The 17,414-nt window shown below is 42.3% G+C and overlaps 1 protein-coding gene across 1 annotated transcript; it reads left to right on the forward strand.

The window, feature by feature from the left end:
* The first annotated feature begins 781 nt into the window (after nt 1-781).
* LOC107218013 (chondroitin sulfate proteoglycan 4) lies at nt 782-17,052 on the forward strand. The gene is made up of 11 exons (XM_015655746.2): nt 782-1,950; nt 2,917-3,080; nt 3,195-3,426; nt 4,599-5,407; nt 5,900-6,154; nt 8,739-8,936; nt 9,029-9,230; nt 9,317-9,977; nt 10,143-12,196; nt 12,518-12,924; nt 13,079-17,052. Exons 1-11 carry the CDS (start codon nt 1,854-1,856, stop codon nt 15,044-15,046), a joined length of 7,047 nt encoding a protein of 2,348 aa, XP_015511232.2. The 5' UTR covers nt 782-1,853; the 3' UTR covers nt 15,047-17,052.
* Nucleotides 17,053-17,414: the final 362 nt, after the last annotated feature.

Genomic DNA, 17,414 nt, shown 5'->3' on the forward strand with positions numbered 1-17,414 from the left:
GTCAAGAAGTAATTTCTGATCACGCTATCCCTAGGTATGCTTATTTAAGCTTTAGATACGCATTTTCGGTTATCAGTACTTTCTAATCTCCATTTTCCCATCAGAGAAACAAAAACACCTATTTGCACCAATTACCACCAGGTAACATCATCTACATCATGTAAGGTCATTGAGGTTGGAGGAGGAGATGAGTCCATAGACTTAAAGTGACCATGTCCGGTTACGTGCCTAAGTTTTATTTATTACAAATGATAATTTTTTCCTCAGATTTTCTTGTACAAGAGAATTCTGAATATAGGATGAATATTTTTCTAGCGCCCAAACTATTCATAGCGGAGGGTCGTACCCATGGAGCCTTCTTTTCCGAATACCAGGATCTACAGCATATAAAGAATCCAGACAATTTCAGTGAAACCCAATTCCCGTAAGATTATTGCGGGCTTCTTTTAACCGCAAAAAGAAGGGTGAAAGAAAGGAGAAAAAAAGAAATTAAATATATACAAACACGAAAGAACGTGGTTGAAATGAAACTTCGACGACGCGTTGTATTTCGGGCAGCCTCTCTGCTCCCAAGCCTCTCGTTACTCCACGCAGCCTCCCTCCTTTTCCCACCCCCAGTAGAAGGAGGAGGTCTAGCAGCGTCGGCGCCGGGATACGGCGGTGAGAGATAAAGAGAGAAAGAGATAAAACGAGAGCGAGAGGCTCGGTCGAAAGCGGTCCTAGGCGGCGCGGCGGGATCTCTGTGTTCCCGACGAACGAACCAAGCACAGTGCAGTGGGCTCTGTGCGGTCGGAACGTAACGATCGAGGTCGCGCTCCGTGGTAGCAGTCGTCGTCGTCGTCGTCGTAGTCGTAGTCGTCGCACTCCAGGTTTCCATCCCCGTCGGAGAATCGGATCACTCCGCGAGGCCGAGGAGCGGATCAGCTGGAAAACTGGGGGTGAACCAACCCCCGGCCACGCCGCTTAATGCAATAACGGGAAGGGTGGATCGATGTGGCGCCGGCTCGAGTCGGGCCTCCCCCTCCCTCGCTCTTCTCGTGCGCGTCCAGTGCACCGACACCCTGAGAACAACGAGGGGTCCAGTGAACTCTGGGAGCCGCTTTCGCACCCTTGACTCAACTGCACCTCAACCTTCCAAGGACCAACCTGCGCCCGCTGACGAAGACCTCGCACCGGGTTCATGAATGCGATTATCGACTGGGCGGGTCTGACATTACCTGCCGCGTAAAACTCGCGGTTTTTAAATATCTACCCTAGTTGTTGTTGAACCGGTTGAGATACGGTCGGATGGACATGCCGTCGAAGAGGAAATAACCGGCGGGATTATTCACTCACCGGTACTTTTTATCGCTGCCATTATATTCTGAGGATGAATAATTACTGTGGGAAAGATTCCGTCGTCAGTGACTCGACAGTTCGTCATGCACACGTAAACGAGGGGATGAGAGCGACGGGTTGTCTCGGCGCCGGAATAACGAGAGCTGAACCTTCGATTCGGGGATCGGTTAGCTTTCTTGCCGATTCGAGGCGGCGCGATATCGAGGGGTGGATTTCGGGGTGCTCGAACCGCGGTTTTTGAGACCTACGCCGGCATGTCGGATCGTCGTATGAGAGTTTCGGGTACACGTGAGATCAATAAGGGCTTAGCTTGGCGGGCATCAGCGCTGGCGATCCGGTCGTAGATGGTAAAGAATCTCGTTCTTGGACAAGCAGCACCTGTTATATCCAGATTCGTGTAACCCACCGTACCTACCACGTGTGGCGGTGTAAAGTGTGTCGTAAAAATCCAATTACCGCCCCCCCCGCTTGCAGTGTTTTTTCGTTACTGATCAACGTCGATGAGCTGAATCCCGATGACAAATACGATGCATTTTAACGACGTACGACTGCTTGTGTTCCTAGCAGGCATAGCCTGCACTCTCTTGGGATGCTGCCAAACAGATGAAAAAGGTAGTGGTTCTTGACGGCCGAGTTACACTTTTGGCCTCTGATGATTTCAATGTGTCGGTTACAGTGGTAATTTGACGGAGAAAAATAACTTGGATGCTTTCTCGGCTCTGTTTAATGTCGTTCCATGCCCGTGGTATTCCGGCTCGGTATAATTTTATTTCCTAAAACAACAATCGAGGAAACACTGTGTCGTTTGTACCCGCGTTGTATTTTATGGTATGTAGGCACAATCGTTTCGGTCATTAGTTCTGTTCTCTTTATAATTGATACTTTTATACTGACCGTCTCGCGCGAGATTAAATTCAGATCCTAATTGGACGAAACGTTTGGTGTACGCAACCGAAATAATCAACTGGAATAAACGAGCAAACGGAAAAGAAAAACCTCAATTACGTTTCTGATAAGCGTCACTGTACGTGTATTCCATTCCCTTTTATTTTATTGTAAAAATCTTTCAAGTTTGTTTGTTTTTTGTAAAAACTGTAGTGCAGAATTTCAGGTATTTTTTTTTTTTTTTTGTTACTTCACATTCGTTTACATTTCCACATTTTTGTCATATTTATACAACACTAATAAGATTTTTGGTGTGAACGACCTCACGAAAATTTCAGGATTATAGATAAGTTGACGAGAAATTAATGTTTTAAAAATTTCACTCTACAGCCGAGTTTGAGGTTTATTGTTAAATTTTTTTGTGCCCCATCACTTGCTTTTGCGAATGTTGGGTAGGTATACAGCTTATCAAAAACGATTTTCCGCGACACATCGCGTAATTTTTAATCTTAACATTTTATATTCAATTAGTTTTCATTTATTATACTCTGATAAAGAAATGGGAAATTCTTCCTTTGGAATGAATAGAACCTAAGAAATATTCAGAGAATTTCAAACCGCAACCTCATGCTACAGCTTCGAGTTCTTGGTCCTATTGATCTGCTGGCTACAGAGATCGCTTTAATGTTTCAGTATCGTTCTATGGAGCGAGTTACATTCACCTCCCGGTCCAGGAAGCGCGGGGCGCATCGGACGTCAGTTTCAAATTTCGAACGCATTTACCCGACGCAATGTTGCTCCTGGCCGCTGGGAAGACCGACTACTGTTTGGTGAAGCTGGTTGCCGGTCGACTGAAGGTAATGGGATTCCATTCCACGGCCGCGATTCATCCTCTGGAATCCTCAAAGTATCATCCAAATCAAATCGGCGTCTCCATTACGAATTTAGACACGAGCTTTCATCCTTCTCAGGTTCACATCAACCTTGGAGCTGGCGAGAGTGAGATAGCCAGTCCACGAGGGCTCACCTTGAACGACCTCAGCTGGCACGAGGTGAACCTGACGCGGAGGGAGGCTAACATCACCCTCCAGATAGACGTAATACACGCGACCCGGTCGGTCCTACCCGGCCGGTTTTTCGAACTCAACATTCACTACGGTGTCTACATTGGAGGGCAGGGCGACTTCAACGAACTATTTTTAGGTAAAATAATCGGTGATGTTTTAACCGGATTTTTCTTCTTTTTTTTGAATTCAATTTTCACTACCGACTGACACGAACTCGTATAACAACTTTGAGTTTTATCCATACCTTCGGTACGATAAGGAGGATCGTGATTTGATTATGCTTCAAATTTCACTCTAAACTCTCTTTAACCGGTTGATGAGTAAGAGTTTTTTCAGTCTTCGTACCAAAACTGCTAGCCATGTACAACCGACCAAATTACACCAAAATTGGTACCCGGGGTTTTTGTGGGTCTCTGATTTCATTGCAGAGTGTATTTTGTGAATTCCCCACCCCTTGAAGGTGAAAATAGGAGTGGATCGGGGTAAATTTTCAGTTTTATTATGAATTTTGTTGTTACGTGTAAATTCGAAATTTGGTGTATTGGACAGCGATTTTTGAGGTCTCTGATTCCATTGCGAAAGTTATTCTTTGAATCTGCCGTCCCCAAAGGGTGCAAAATTTATCCCAGCATATCAGAGAATACTCCTAAATTTGCTTCCACTCCTTATCTTATATTGGTATCAGACTGGCATTGGTGAGAAGGATGGTTAATTTGTTAGTTTTAGTTTAAATTTTAGTTATAAATTTAGACATCCAGTTTTATTTAGACTATAACTGAGTCTTTTATCACTTTATGCTTATTCTTCAGTTCTTTTATTCTCCGAATTTAAATTCATGGTCAACGAACGGTTCAATCGAAAAAACCCGCGAGTGATGATTTTCAGATCAATTGACTAATTTTACAAAAATTTCAATTATTGCCGTCGCCATTTTGGATCCTCCATATTGCAATTATTCAATTATAATAACCGATTCATCATCAGCGACCCAAAAAAACTCCCGAGTAACAAGTTTCAAAAGACTTATTCCATTCCGGATGTGGCCTGGACGTAATTACCGGTATTTGAAGCCGTCAGTTTGAATCCCTCACATTAAATTTTTCAATTCTAATTCCAAATTTGGATTCAGCGACCCCCGAAACGATAGTCTATCAATTTTCGTCCAAATCCATCCAGAAATGTCAGTTATTAAAAAATATACATATATAATCCATTACCAGTCAACTAAACCTTGTTTCTAACCTTGAGAGTGGGTTTGTCGAAATGAACAATGTCCACAAATTAAACCTTGTGAAATTTGTTTATCAGGCCATACGGAGTACCTAAGGGGTTGCATGGCGGACATACACTACAACGGTGCGAACGTCGTGGAGTCTGCAAGGCTGAGGAAGGGTCAGTCGGTGGCAACAGGCGTTGCCTGGGGGTGTTCAACCGAGTTTGACGCGAGCCGAGATACGGAGATAAGTTTTGTTGAGGATGGAGCATTCACAGCGATTCCCAAACCGATACCTCGGACTGGTACGAGATGGGAATTGGACTTGAAAACTGTCACCGAGAGCGGACTGCTCCTCTACAACGCCGGGCAATCTCTTCGCGCCGATTATCTCGGAGTCGAGATATACGAGAGAAAGATACGACTGTTGATGAACACCGGAAACGGGCCGACCGAATTGATACACGGCACGACAGTGGCCGACGGGAAGTGGCACCATGTAATCGTCGAATTCGACCCGAACGTTATCGGGATCAGCGTCGATTCTTCGGCGAAAACTCTGGCGCTGCCCAAGGGCAGCAGGTACCTTGATCTAGCTGGTACCTTGTACATCGGAGGAACGGAACTCAATCAGAGAGCCAAGGCACTTGGCAAAGGGCTCAAGTCCGGAGACGTTAGTTACAAGGGGTGTATCAGGAAGATGCTACTCGACAACAAACCCCTCGGACTTCCGGACGTCAAGGTCAGCCAGGGCATCGTCGTCGGATGTGTTTGGGGATTCCCCTGCGTCGAGGCCGAACCCTGCGTCGATGGCGCTTCTTGCTCCCAGCTTGGCGTCAACTCGTTCAAGTGCTCGTGTGACCAGGCACTGTGTATTAAACCAAGCTATGCCGAGGACTACAAGGTCAGATAATAAGAATGGGTCGATAGTTAGGTTCGATGGTTTCAATAATTTACAAACTCGTCGAGGTAGGCCATGAACTTCACTCACTTCCTCCGAAATGGCCAAAGCAACAACGTCTGAGACCGAAGGTCGTCGATTTTCACCTGAAGATGTTTGGCGTGTGCCCGACCGAAAAGTCGTTAAATAAAAACAACATTTAAACTTGACCTATCTCGACGAATTTGTAAATTATTATATATAATCATATAAATACTATAACCACGAACTTTCTACAACAACTTTCATTGATTTCGTTACAATTATTGGCTATTCAAAGACAAGCTTGAGTTTTGTTTTGTGATTGACAGTATTTACTCCGAATTATCTCCGCTACGAGACTTTGGAGATGTGTGTTTGATTTTTCTTCGAAAATTCATAACTTTTTAAATAGTTTGATAATTATATAAGTATCGATACTTGTCAGAAACTAAAGCTTCGTTGTGTTCCATGCAGGTGTACTCAAGCGCAAACCTTCCAGTGGATTTAGAAATTCTATCATTGAGCCCTTTGATGGTATCCGAGGGTGATCACGTTCTCGTAACAAGTCAGAACATCGCAATGATCTTAGATATAGCAAAATACGGAGTTGAAGAAACGGGCGTTATTTTTACCCTGATCACACCGCCGTCGCACGGAACCCTGGCCCTCGATCTTCTCAATACCAAATCCGACCATACCTTCACTCTGCAAGAAATAAACCAAGACAAGGTAGGTCGTGAAATGGGCGTAAACTTATACCGATCTGATAACGATTTCATTTGAAACGCACTGACTGCATTGAATAGATGCGGTTCGTCACTTGCTATCAAAGTTTGATAAAACAAGATGCGAACATTTTAACTGTCAATGCTAAGGGTTGAGTGTATCTGAAACAGAATCGTGTAGCATGTTTCTATTCATTAAAAATTTTATACCCAAGACTGGAATTTTCCCTGATAAGTCTACAGAGTCTATAATTCTCGGAGAATATTGATTTCACTTTGGGAATTTTTTTTGTAATAATCTTTAAATTAGAAATTTATGGCTGTGAAAAAAAATTTTGTTTCAAATTTGAGTGAGTGAGTAAACGTTGAACAAAAATACTAAAAATTGTTGACTAAAGATAATTTGAAGAGTATGGGTAGCGTTGTTTGAGTAGTCTACGAACGAGGAATCGTACTTTCGATACACCTTGAGAGTTGTAAAAGTTTTCTGGAAAAACCTGAAATTTCGAGGAAATTTTGGTGCAACATTTTAGTCAATAGTCTGGAAATTTATCCCGTCGAAATTGACTAGAATAATCCAGACTTACTAAAAGTTAAATGTTATCCGATTGGAAGAATTACTCACATAAATTTTTGGCGGAATTAAGCCGCAGTGTAATAACAGTCGTTTTCCAGATCCCGCCTGACGAGAAACGATTAAATCCCCCCGTCTCGTCCTCCTCGTCCCTTTATCTTTTAATTTCAACGAGGTCGGTCGAATATGCTTTTCAATTAAAATAACGTGAAGCGAAAATTGCGACGCGGTATAATTTAGTCAGGGTTCGTTAGAGGGGTTGAGTATTTATGGTAAATAGAGATAATAAATATTGAAATATACGCGCGTAATATTAAGGTAGAAAATTAACAGGCACTACGAAGATGACACCGTCTACCATCTGGTGAGGGTATACAAATTGTGTATTAATTATTGTATTAATTTGTTTTCCCTTTCTTTACAGACTCGCTAACGAGTTTCACAGTCAAATTTCTCTTCGATATCTTATATATACGAGATTGAGATTAAGTACATCAGAGTGGTGCCGTTGCCACCCTGTCATCTTCTCGAATAATATTATTTTACATAGTTCAACGCACACCCATCCACGCATATTACACTGCAATATGCGCTCGAGATAACGTAAAAGACCAGCTATAATACGTTAGACGTTCACTCGTCTACGGTAGCTAACGGTGTAGCAACAGAACCGTAGGACAAAAATAATTCGAAAAGAAGAGGCAATGCTGTCATGTGTTCTCCCAGTTTGTCATAGGGGCCTTTTTCCACCCTGCGTCTATTGATAGCGAAGCGTCGTAAGGCCTATGTTTAGATGGTAAGGAAACGTGGCGAGAAATCCGCCTTTAGGCGCGGGCGTTGCACAGCTTATGCCTGCGTTTGAACGGCCACTTTATCCAGCAGCCGAGTTCCTCTATTTATAACGATCCGACTTTTTAAGACACATTCATACGTTTTTTGCGCATCTCTCTACGTATTCCTATACATGCGTTCGTGTGCATGCGATGGATAAATTTATGTGTATATATGTATAACACGGAATAGACGCCCCTTGTAGATATTTTCGCGTACGATTTTTATAATATTTTTCCATAATCTTTGGATGCATGTTTCTTTTTTTGTACTACAGGAGGAACTGCAGGTTCGAATCTAGTTTATTAATTATTCGTCTCGCGTGATTTTGACCTTTGCTCAAATATAAACTCATTTGCGCATATTGAAAGAACGTTTTTATAAAACGATAATCACGGGAGAAAAAGAGTATTTTTTAATGGCACCCGTTTCGGTTACTCGTTAATTAATGTTACGACAGAATGCTTCGAGCTTTGAGTGTCGAGTTCACCCGGGCTGAGCGGTTTTCCAAATTAGTTTTTACTTTGTTTATTCCATGCATAAAGTTTTTCTCGTTCGGTTTACTCGAATTGCAGGCAACAACTGCCGTATCTCATGAATCACGATATGCTAATATATCACCTTTCTTCACCTTCATCGCGGATCTGTGAATCCCGGTGGAATTCGTTCGTTATAAAACTCGTTTCGCTCTCATCAATTTTTTACTCGCAATTTTATTACTCTTTTATTCAACGCTCACGGTGATAATTACGGCCGAAAGAGTGAGCCGTTAATCAAAGGACACTCGAAACTCTGCTTTAAGTGGGTAGCTGTATACAACGTCCAAAATTAAACTGTTTCCCTTTCACCGAATGGCCGTTATCGTGTATCACTAGCGACAGAGAACCAACCCTTACTCTACAACCTTCTTTTATTTTACTTCAACGTATTTTCATTTACCGTCTCTTTTTATTCTTCATCCTCCTAGCTTCGTTAGATTGTATAATGTTCTACTCTTAACGTTTACTTCACTTATCTAATTATAACTCGGGTTTTGGTATTCTTAAATCACCTCACTCTCAGGGGACCTTCAGTCGTCTCACTTCGACTAAACCTAATTTCAATTCTACTTAAACTTCTATTAATTCTTCATGATCCTCCTTGGAGCGACAGAGAATTTCAAAAAAATCCATGGTCGTTACAGATCCAGTACATGCACGACGGCAGCGAGAGTACGGAGGACAGCATGATTCTTGAGCTGAAACTACTCGCTGGTGCCAGCTACACTTTGCCAGGTTATTTACAGGGTCGCCTGAGGTTCCCACTGCACGTAAACGTCACCCCCGTTAACGATCCTCCACTCTTGGAGATTCCTACTGCAAAAGTCCTTCGATTGGCTCAAGTAAGCTTCCGCATCACCGCTCAAAGACCAGCACAGATGAAACGTTGAAGAGACACGAGATCAATTTGTAATTGCATATCATTCGCTAACAGGGAACAAGAAAAGTACTCAGCAAAGAACTAGTGTGGGCTGTAGACGCCGACACGCCACTTCAAAGCCTTGTTTACACTGTTCTTCGAGGAGACATGGATGCAGGACATGTGGAACGTTTGACTTATCCAACAAAACCGATCGACAGCTTTTCTCAGGCGGAATTGCAACAGGGACTAATCGCCTATGTTCACAGAGGAAATGGTGAGAGGAATTGGAAATCGTTTTGAATTTAGAATATTTTAATTATAGTCTGTTCCTAGTAACTTCCGTCCGTTCTTTAATTTTAGCAAAATCGAACGCGATGCTCGGACTCCAGGTGAGCGACGGTATCGAGAGCAGTCAGCCAGCTTATTTGAGAGTCTCAGCGTACCCACTGCAAATAAAGCTTCAATATAATACAGGCTTAGTGGTGGTCCATCGGTCGTTTTCTCATCTGACGCCGGCGAATCTATCCTTCATAACAAACTCCGATGATTCCAGTATCGAAATACGGTACGACATTGTTAGTCCGGCACAGTTTGGGACAATACAAAAGTTCAAGGACGTCTCCGGCTCGTGGAGCAATGTCGATCACTTCACCAGCAAGGATGTTGAGCTGGACTGGGTGCGGTATCTTCATAACGTAGGCAGCCCGTCTCAGGATGAGTTTAAGTTTCAAGCAAGCGTAAGGGAGGTCAGAACTCAGCATACCTTCGACTTCAGGATCACGTTCATTGACCTGGAATTGAAAGAGTCCAGGCGACTGCCCGTAAATTTTACCAATTCCATCGAGGTTGTTGTAGGCTCGCAGAATCTGAAATTTCAAACGAACCCCTTGACTACCCCAGTCAATAAGATCGTATTCACCATTGAGGAATCACCAAAGTATGGCGAACTGTTTTTAATTAAAAAAGCAGTGTTGAAAGGCGATACATTCACCCAGGAAGATCTCGACGCAGGAAGACTAAGGTATGTAGAAACATGCACTCAATTCGAAAGAAAACCATATTTCTAGTCTACTTCCAAAGTAGATAATATTCCACCGTTTCAGCTTCATTTAATTTCGTGGCAGAAAATTTCGAATGAAAAACGAACCCTGATTTCAGATGCGCTTAATGCCACGTTTCGTTACAGATACAAACTCCTAAGGAAATCTTTCTCCAACATCAACGATGAGATGGTGTTCAGAGTGAAGGCGCCACAGTGCGTGGAGATCGCGTCCTCACTTCTTATCAGATACAGCCTGCAGAGAAACGGAAACGGACCTGAAACGGTCAACAGATTAAGGGTGAACGAGGGAGGCAGCGTACCATTGAAGATAATGCGTTTCGATGGTAAAAATTACGGCGTTACTTCGCTAACTTACAACGTAACGGTCACCCCTTTACACGGCTGGCTAAAGGTCGTCAATGATACATTTTATTCAAACCCGAGACGAAATGCTACGTATTTCACGTCCAGCGAACTGGCCGCCGAGCTTGTACACTATGTTCATGATGATACGGAGACTCCGGAGGATACTTTTGCGTATGTGGCCATTTCCTCAGAGCGAGAAAACTTCATGTACGTAGGCAATTTTCACGTTGAAGTGGCAATGAGAAATGACAATCCGCCAACACGACTCAACGCCAGAGTGTTTCACGTTGTTCTCAACGGCGAACGAATTCTCACTAACAAAGTACTCGAGTACATTGACGCTGATCTCGATACGAAACCTTCGGACATCGTCTACTCGAGGCGGGACGCGGCAAACGGGGGACTCTACAAAGTGACCAATCCTTCGGTACAAATATACGAATTCACGCAGCAGGACGTTAACCGGCATCAAATACTCTTCAGACACCACGGCGAGGAGACGGGAAAAGTCGAGTTAGGTGTCACCGACGGGCATTTCTACACCGCTGGAGTCCTCGAGGTCCAGGCGAGCCCGCCGTATGTTAATCCTGTACCAACCAATAGCTCGGTGGTCAAATTTAACGAATCGACGACTCTGACTACAGCGGTGCTTCAGATTGAGACAAACGTGAATGCCAATGAGAGCGAGATAATTTACACCGTGATAGAAAAACCGAGACACGGTGTGTTGCTCAAACGCGACAAGGAGACGACTACGTTCACTCAAGATGATCTAGCTCACGGAGAAGTTAGCTATAAACACCAAGGTGGCTCCCTGACCAAAGATAGCTTCAAGTTTCGCGTTTCCGCAAAAAAAACTGAGGCTGAAGGCCATCTTACCGTCAAAGTTTACCCGGAGAGCTATTGGGAACCACTCATCGTCGCCAACAATCAAACGGTTCTCGTCGAGGAAGCGACGAGTGTTCTGCTGTCTAAGAAACACCTGGAAGTTATGCATCCAAAAATATCCCCGGGTCAGATAACATATCTGGTTAAAGAAAGACCTCGATTTGGAAATCTTGAACTCCAGTCTCCTGATCAGGAACACAGCGACGAGGCTAGGGACGATTACGTTGTCACCAGCTTTGAGCAAAGTACTATTAATGAGGGTAAACTGCACTATGTCCAGTCGGAACCGAACCAAACTCAGGACAGCTTTACGTTTGACGTTACAAATGGGATAACGTGGCTCCGAGACCTCGCCCTCAACTTCGTCGTCATCCCTGACAAGATGTACCTTGCAAGCGGGAACTTGAGTGTCGTCGAGGGAAAGAGCGTCGTTTTAGACGAGTCAGATTTCCCAGTGATAACGGAATACTATGCGGGAAAGGTGACGGACTACAGAGTTATTGAAAAACCAAAGCACGGTACCCTGATTGATTCCACGAAAAATTCACTGGTGAAGAAGTTTCCGCAAAAACACCTTGCTGCTGGTGTCATAATGTATCGACATTCGGATGATGAAACTCTGAACGATAGTCTTAGACTTGTCGCCATTGCCGGTGAAAAAACCAGCGAACCCTTTGAGCTTGGATTCAAAGTAATTCCCGTTAACGACGAAATTCCGTTTCTGGTTAATAAGACCACTTTGAATGTATGGCAAGGTGGCTCTGTCTTTATAACGTCCAAGAATCTTGCTACTCTTGATAATGATACTGAACCGGCAAATTTACAGTATCATGTAACCAGCATCAGAAATGGATTTATCTCACTGAAGCAGTTTAAGAAATTGGAAATTCGTAATTTTACTCAACAGCATATCAACAACATGGAAATAATGTTCACACATACGAGTAAGTTGGAAATATTGCATTTATTAAAATTGTTCTCCAGAATATTATTATAGTTTCACGTTGAATTATGGAATGAGCTCTCGGGAAATTTTACTCAGATAGTACGTTAGAAATTTCTACCAAAATTCAAAAATTTTCAGAAAAATCTTCTCCATTAACATGAAGTAGTCAATTTCTTTACTTTTCCGTAACATGTATGTACCATGAAATTTGTTAATAAAAAGATAATCACTTATTGTTGGGCCAACTTGAAGAACAGTTCTCATATAATCACTTATCAATCATTTTTGAGCTTCAAAGCAATTTTTCTTATCTCTACAGACGAATCAGATGCTGAATTTATCTTCACGATTGACGATGGGGTTCATACTACAAGTAACTACACGATGCTGGTTGTAACGCGAGAAGTCCGTCTCTCGGTGAAGAACAATAATCCATTAAACGTGTTTCCATTAACAAGGAAACCGATATCTGCGGACCTACTCTTTATTGATAGTACAGATGGCAATCGTAAAATAAAATACATTGTCAGAAGCGGGCCGCATCTCGGGAGGATAATCATGGAAACGAGCGAGGGGATATGGCTCGAGGTTGACAGGTTTTCTCAGAGCGATTTAAATCACAGCAAAGTAATTTACGAACACACCAAACAATTCATGGATCTCTCTGCCAACGATTCCTTCGTTTTTGACGTAGAGGCACATTTCGCTAAACCGGTACTGAATCAGGTAACCCGTTTTCTTTACTCTTGTGCTATAAAAAAAACTAAAGAACAACTGCTAGAACAGTAATTTTTAGGTGCAAATGGTCAAAACTTTACCAACTCACATCGATTTGTTACAAAATTTCATATATAATCAATCCAACGATTTATGATTTCAGCTCTTTCAAATTGAGATATCTGTATCAAGCGGCGGACTTGACAGATACATATCAGCCGAAAGCGTTCGCGTCGAGGAGGGAGGTTCGGGAAAGGTGATAGTGAACGTTACCGGCATTGTTAAGTTTCTGCAGGCAAAAGCTGGCCTTGAAAATCCCACGGTAATAACCAGACTCGCCACACATCCTAGCCACGGCCACGTTATGCTTTTACCAGACTTAAATGTGACGACATTCACACTGCCTGAAATTGAAGGAGGAAAGGTAGCGTACTTCCATGATCACTCGGATACGACGGAAGATCATATTCACTTCTCTGTGTACCTGACTCCGGGCCACATTCTACTGTGTAACACGACTGTCCCAGTAATTGTAACGCCGATAAATGACGAGCCTTTCAAACTCGTAACCAACGCGCCTTTCGTCTCTGTTGTAAGAAATCAGAACCAGACAATAACCAGAGAAAACTTGCTTACGACCGATCCGGACACAGACCCTCAGGAACTATCCTACGACGTTATATCTGGCCCAACTTACGGCAGGCTTCTTCTGCTTCCCCAAGATCAAAATTCATCCGAAGTTCATCAGGTGAACAAGTTCAGCCAGCACGATGTTGACTCAAATCGTCTCGTCTATGAGCACTCCGGCCCGTTACAAGCGGCTTCGTTTTACTTCAGGGTATCCGATGGGAGATTCAACCCGGTCTACAGGGTATTAAACTTTCACGTTCTCCCAATCCGTTTGAACGTAACTGTCGTCGGCCCTGTCAGCCTCCAGCAAGGCTCTAACGTAGCTCTGATATCAGAGGACAACATAAGACTAGAAACTAACGCGAGGCAGGATTTGGTCACCTACAATGTAACAAAGGCACCGAAGTTCGGCACCATATACGTCAGGGACGCTGCGGCGGTTAGCTTCAGGCACACGGATCTTCTGTCGAAGAGTGTAATGTTCATGCAGACCGACATGACCGTGTCGAATGATAGCCTCGAGCTAGCGGCACAGCTGAGCAATTTTGAGGCAAAACACGTCGTCATCGACGTCATTGTAGAACCATTGATGATCGTGAATCCCATGGTGGCTATAGCAGGGGAGAGAAATCGGTTGGATCTACGATACATGGACGCGACGCCACTGGCGAAGCTGACAAGTAGCAACCCGGTGTTCCTGGTGACGAGGAAACCGAAGTATGCACGAATTAAAAAGATCATCAGGAGTTCCGGAGATAGGAAGGGCACGCGGGAACGAGAAGTGAGCAAGTTCGCCCATCAGGAGCTGATTTCGGGCCTGATATACGTTGTATGTAAAAAAATGCCCGCTCTGGAAATCGAAGGGACACCCGACAGCTTCGGCTTTGTGCTGGCAGCATCTATATTTCAGCCCGCGGCTGGCAACTTCAACTTCCGAATCAAATATAACGTCGACGATTTCAATATGACCTTAGGTAGTCCGATGGACCCGGTTGGGCACGAGGGAGAAATGGCAATAGCCCCCAACATGAGCAACGACTATCTCCTCATCCTGGGAATGCTCTTGGGCGTTTTCCTCCTCGGCGTAGTCGTCATAATCACCATAAGGTGTAGACACAATCGGTACAAGCATGCCGACGACAATAAGACCGAACCATCACCCGGGGTTGGTGTAATGCCGCTACCTAGACCACCCGATCATCTTATGCCCGCCACTCCGCACCTCAAACGATTCGGTAATGATCATGATGGCATTACGGGAAGTAGTACCCCACTTCCAGTCCTACCATCCATGCCAGCCACTCTTCCTCAATGCAAGGTAATCCCTCTTAGCCCTTTGGACAGCATCGCTGGCTCCGAGGTTGACGTCTCTTCGAGGTATCCTTACGGTGTGCCGGACGGTGACGAGTGGAGCAGCTTTGACACTTCCGATCTGCCGTGTCCCTCGGCTACCACACCTAGGGCCAATCCGTTACTCAGGAGAAACCAGTACTGGGTATAGCACAAGGCCTACTGTCATAGACGTGACAAGTTTTTGCCTTTCACGCAGCTGAGACTTTCATGATGAGGTTTTGGCGAAGCGAGACGAAGTCCAACGGTGACGTCGTGCCTCAAGGAAAGACTTTTAAGTACACGATACACGTGTGGATACTGTTCTTGACTTTTGGTTCGGCTCGATGAACGACCGATTGACGATTGTGGTCACTCGAATGGTGCTGATCGTAAATCCGAACGAGAAATATAGACTTTCACATATTTACATTTAAGGTTCTCAATGTCAGGGAAAGGTACTCTGGCACGGGGTGGATATAAGGGAAAGGGTGGGAGGGTACTTCGAAATTGACGAAAACACATTAAAGGTATCGTAAGAACGCACTGGCTAAGCAACCAAAGTAAAACTACGACTTAAGATTTAGATAATGTGCCTACGAAGGTAGAGGTAATTAAAAATTAACACCTAAGTTAGCGTTAATGATGATTAAATATACGTTATATATACATATAATATATCTATATTCGGTAGCTTTTTAATGAACATATTATTATATCTGCGTCGCAACGCGTTAACACCAAAAATCTTTAACCGGAAAAAAGAGAATGGAAAATATTAATATTAACGGTAAAAATTGATTTAACTGGGAAGTAATGGTACAGTCCGCTCTTTCAATAGTGCCCCGATCGAAATGCATGTCGATCTATTTGATACGATAATTCTTTTGCTAAAATGATAATTGTACTAAGTAATTTGTTAATCTTGACTTATGCACGCTTAGTATTATGGTTTGTGCAAACTGACTCAAATAACAAATTATTTCAAACGTTTCAAAAGCTATATCATTAAATGAACGACTGCATGTGTCATGATACGAGTTTATAAAAGGCAAGTCGATTTATCGTATGAATAAATATTCCAAGCTAAAATAGTTGTGGACAATATAGTTTTCTTTGAAATTGAACAACAAAATTATCATGATATACGAATTACGAAATATCTTCATTCTGATAAAAAAAGATTATAATTCAAGTACATATTTTATAATTCTTATATCACGATAATTTTGTTATTTACTTTCAAAGAGTTTTCATTGGCAGAGCGGACTGTAATAAGCTCTGTTGAGTGTTAAAATTGTTGTAAATGTGTTCCAGTATTAAAGCGTGTTATAAATAAATTTATGAATGTTGACAGCGGGTAAAGCTGTTCACCAATCACGTTTTGGCTTTGAATCGCGAGATATTTAAATTGTTGTTAGACGATACTACTGAAATAATTAATTGGTCGTAAGTTAAAAATTCTCAAATGTACTATAATACAATATAGGATCTTTTTACTACACACGGTAGAAACAGACATACTTCGAACAAGTATCTATGTGTATACAAAAATACCTCCTGAGCTAAGGAAAAGTGTCCCAAACTCTGTCCGAGACTAACTGAGGAGAATATCGAAAACAGAATTATAATTTCAACGAAATATCATTGGAATCTTACTGTCGGAGTAAGTAAAATCAATTAATGTGGTCAAAAACGACGCAGAAGAACAAATCATCAATATACTTTAAATCAAGTATGTTGTCAATTTTTTATGTTTTTGTACAAAGAAAGTTTTAATTTTTTACACTTTTCCTTGTAACGGTAGAATAGCAATCAATATTCACATAGATTATGATTGTTTTTATCATCATCGTCATCATCGTTACTGTTATTAATAATAATTGTTCAATACATGTAAACCTATACGTACACATGTGTATCTATAGCCTATGCGGAGAAAGTGCAATACAAATTTATGCGCATACGCTATAGTGCATTTGAAATCACATAGGCTTTTTTACAAACTAGGTATTGTCCAAAATGTAGATGAAGAAGAAGAGGAAGACAATTAGCGCCCTACGAGTGCCAAAATTATAAAATAACAAATTATTATTTATAGTGATCATCATGCGACTATACTCGAACCCTGTCCATCAATATAAAATAAGTAATAAAACACGGTTTAAAAAATTCTAACGATACGTCGTTGACTGAAGATATATGAAGACTTTATAACTAGCCCTGAATTGTTTATCGTAATGGTTTATCAACTCCAGTGTTGGGCACCACTAATTACTTTGTGTAATTAAGAAAAAAAACTCTAATTACATTTTCAATTTGAAATTAAGTAAGAATGACTTATTATACTTACAATTGCAATTTGTAATTAGAAAAATGACGATTACAAATTACGAATGTAATTAGTATGGACTTTGCGTCTGATTACAAATTACAAATGTAATTAGAAATGGTTTTTCTACCACTTGTAAGCATCTTTCATTTACGAAATTATTGTAATTTCTAGTTTCCGTTTAGCGACCTCAAATTGCATGAAAACA

This window comes from Neodiprion lecontei, chromosome 5, assembly GCF_021901455.1.
Source record: "Neodiprion lecontei isolate iyNeoLeco1 chromosome 5, iyNeoLeco1.1, whole genome shotgun sequence".
NCBI lineage: Eukaryota > Metazoa > Arthropoda > Insecta > Hymenoptera > Diprionidae > Neodiprion > Neodiprion lecontei.

Excerpts from the sequence above, each read along its gene's own strand:
- LOC107218013 (XM_015655746.2), top strand. The coding sequence starts at position 1,854 with ATGACAAATACGATGCATTTTAACGACGTACGACTGCTTGTGTTCCTA. Across the intron at positions 12,197-12,517 it reads AATAATGTTCACACATACGA|ACGAATCAGATGCTGAATTT; the intron begins GTAAGTTGGAAA and ends TTATCTCTACAG. Across the intron at positions 12,925-13,078 it reads CTAAACCGGTACTGAATCAG|CTCTTTCAAATTGAGATATC; the intron begins GTAACCCGTTTT and ends TTATGATTTCAG.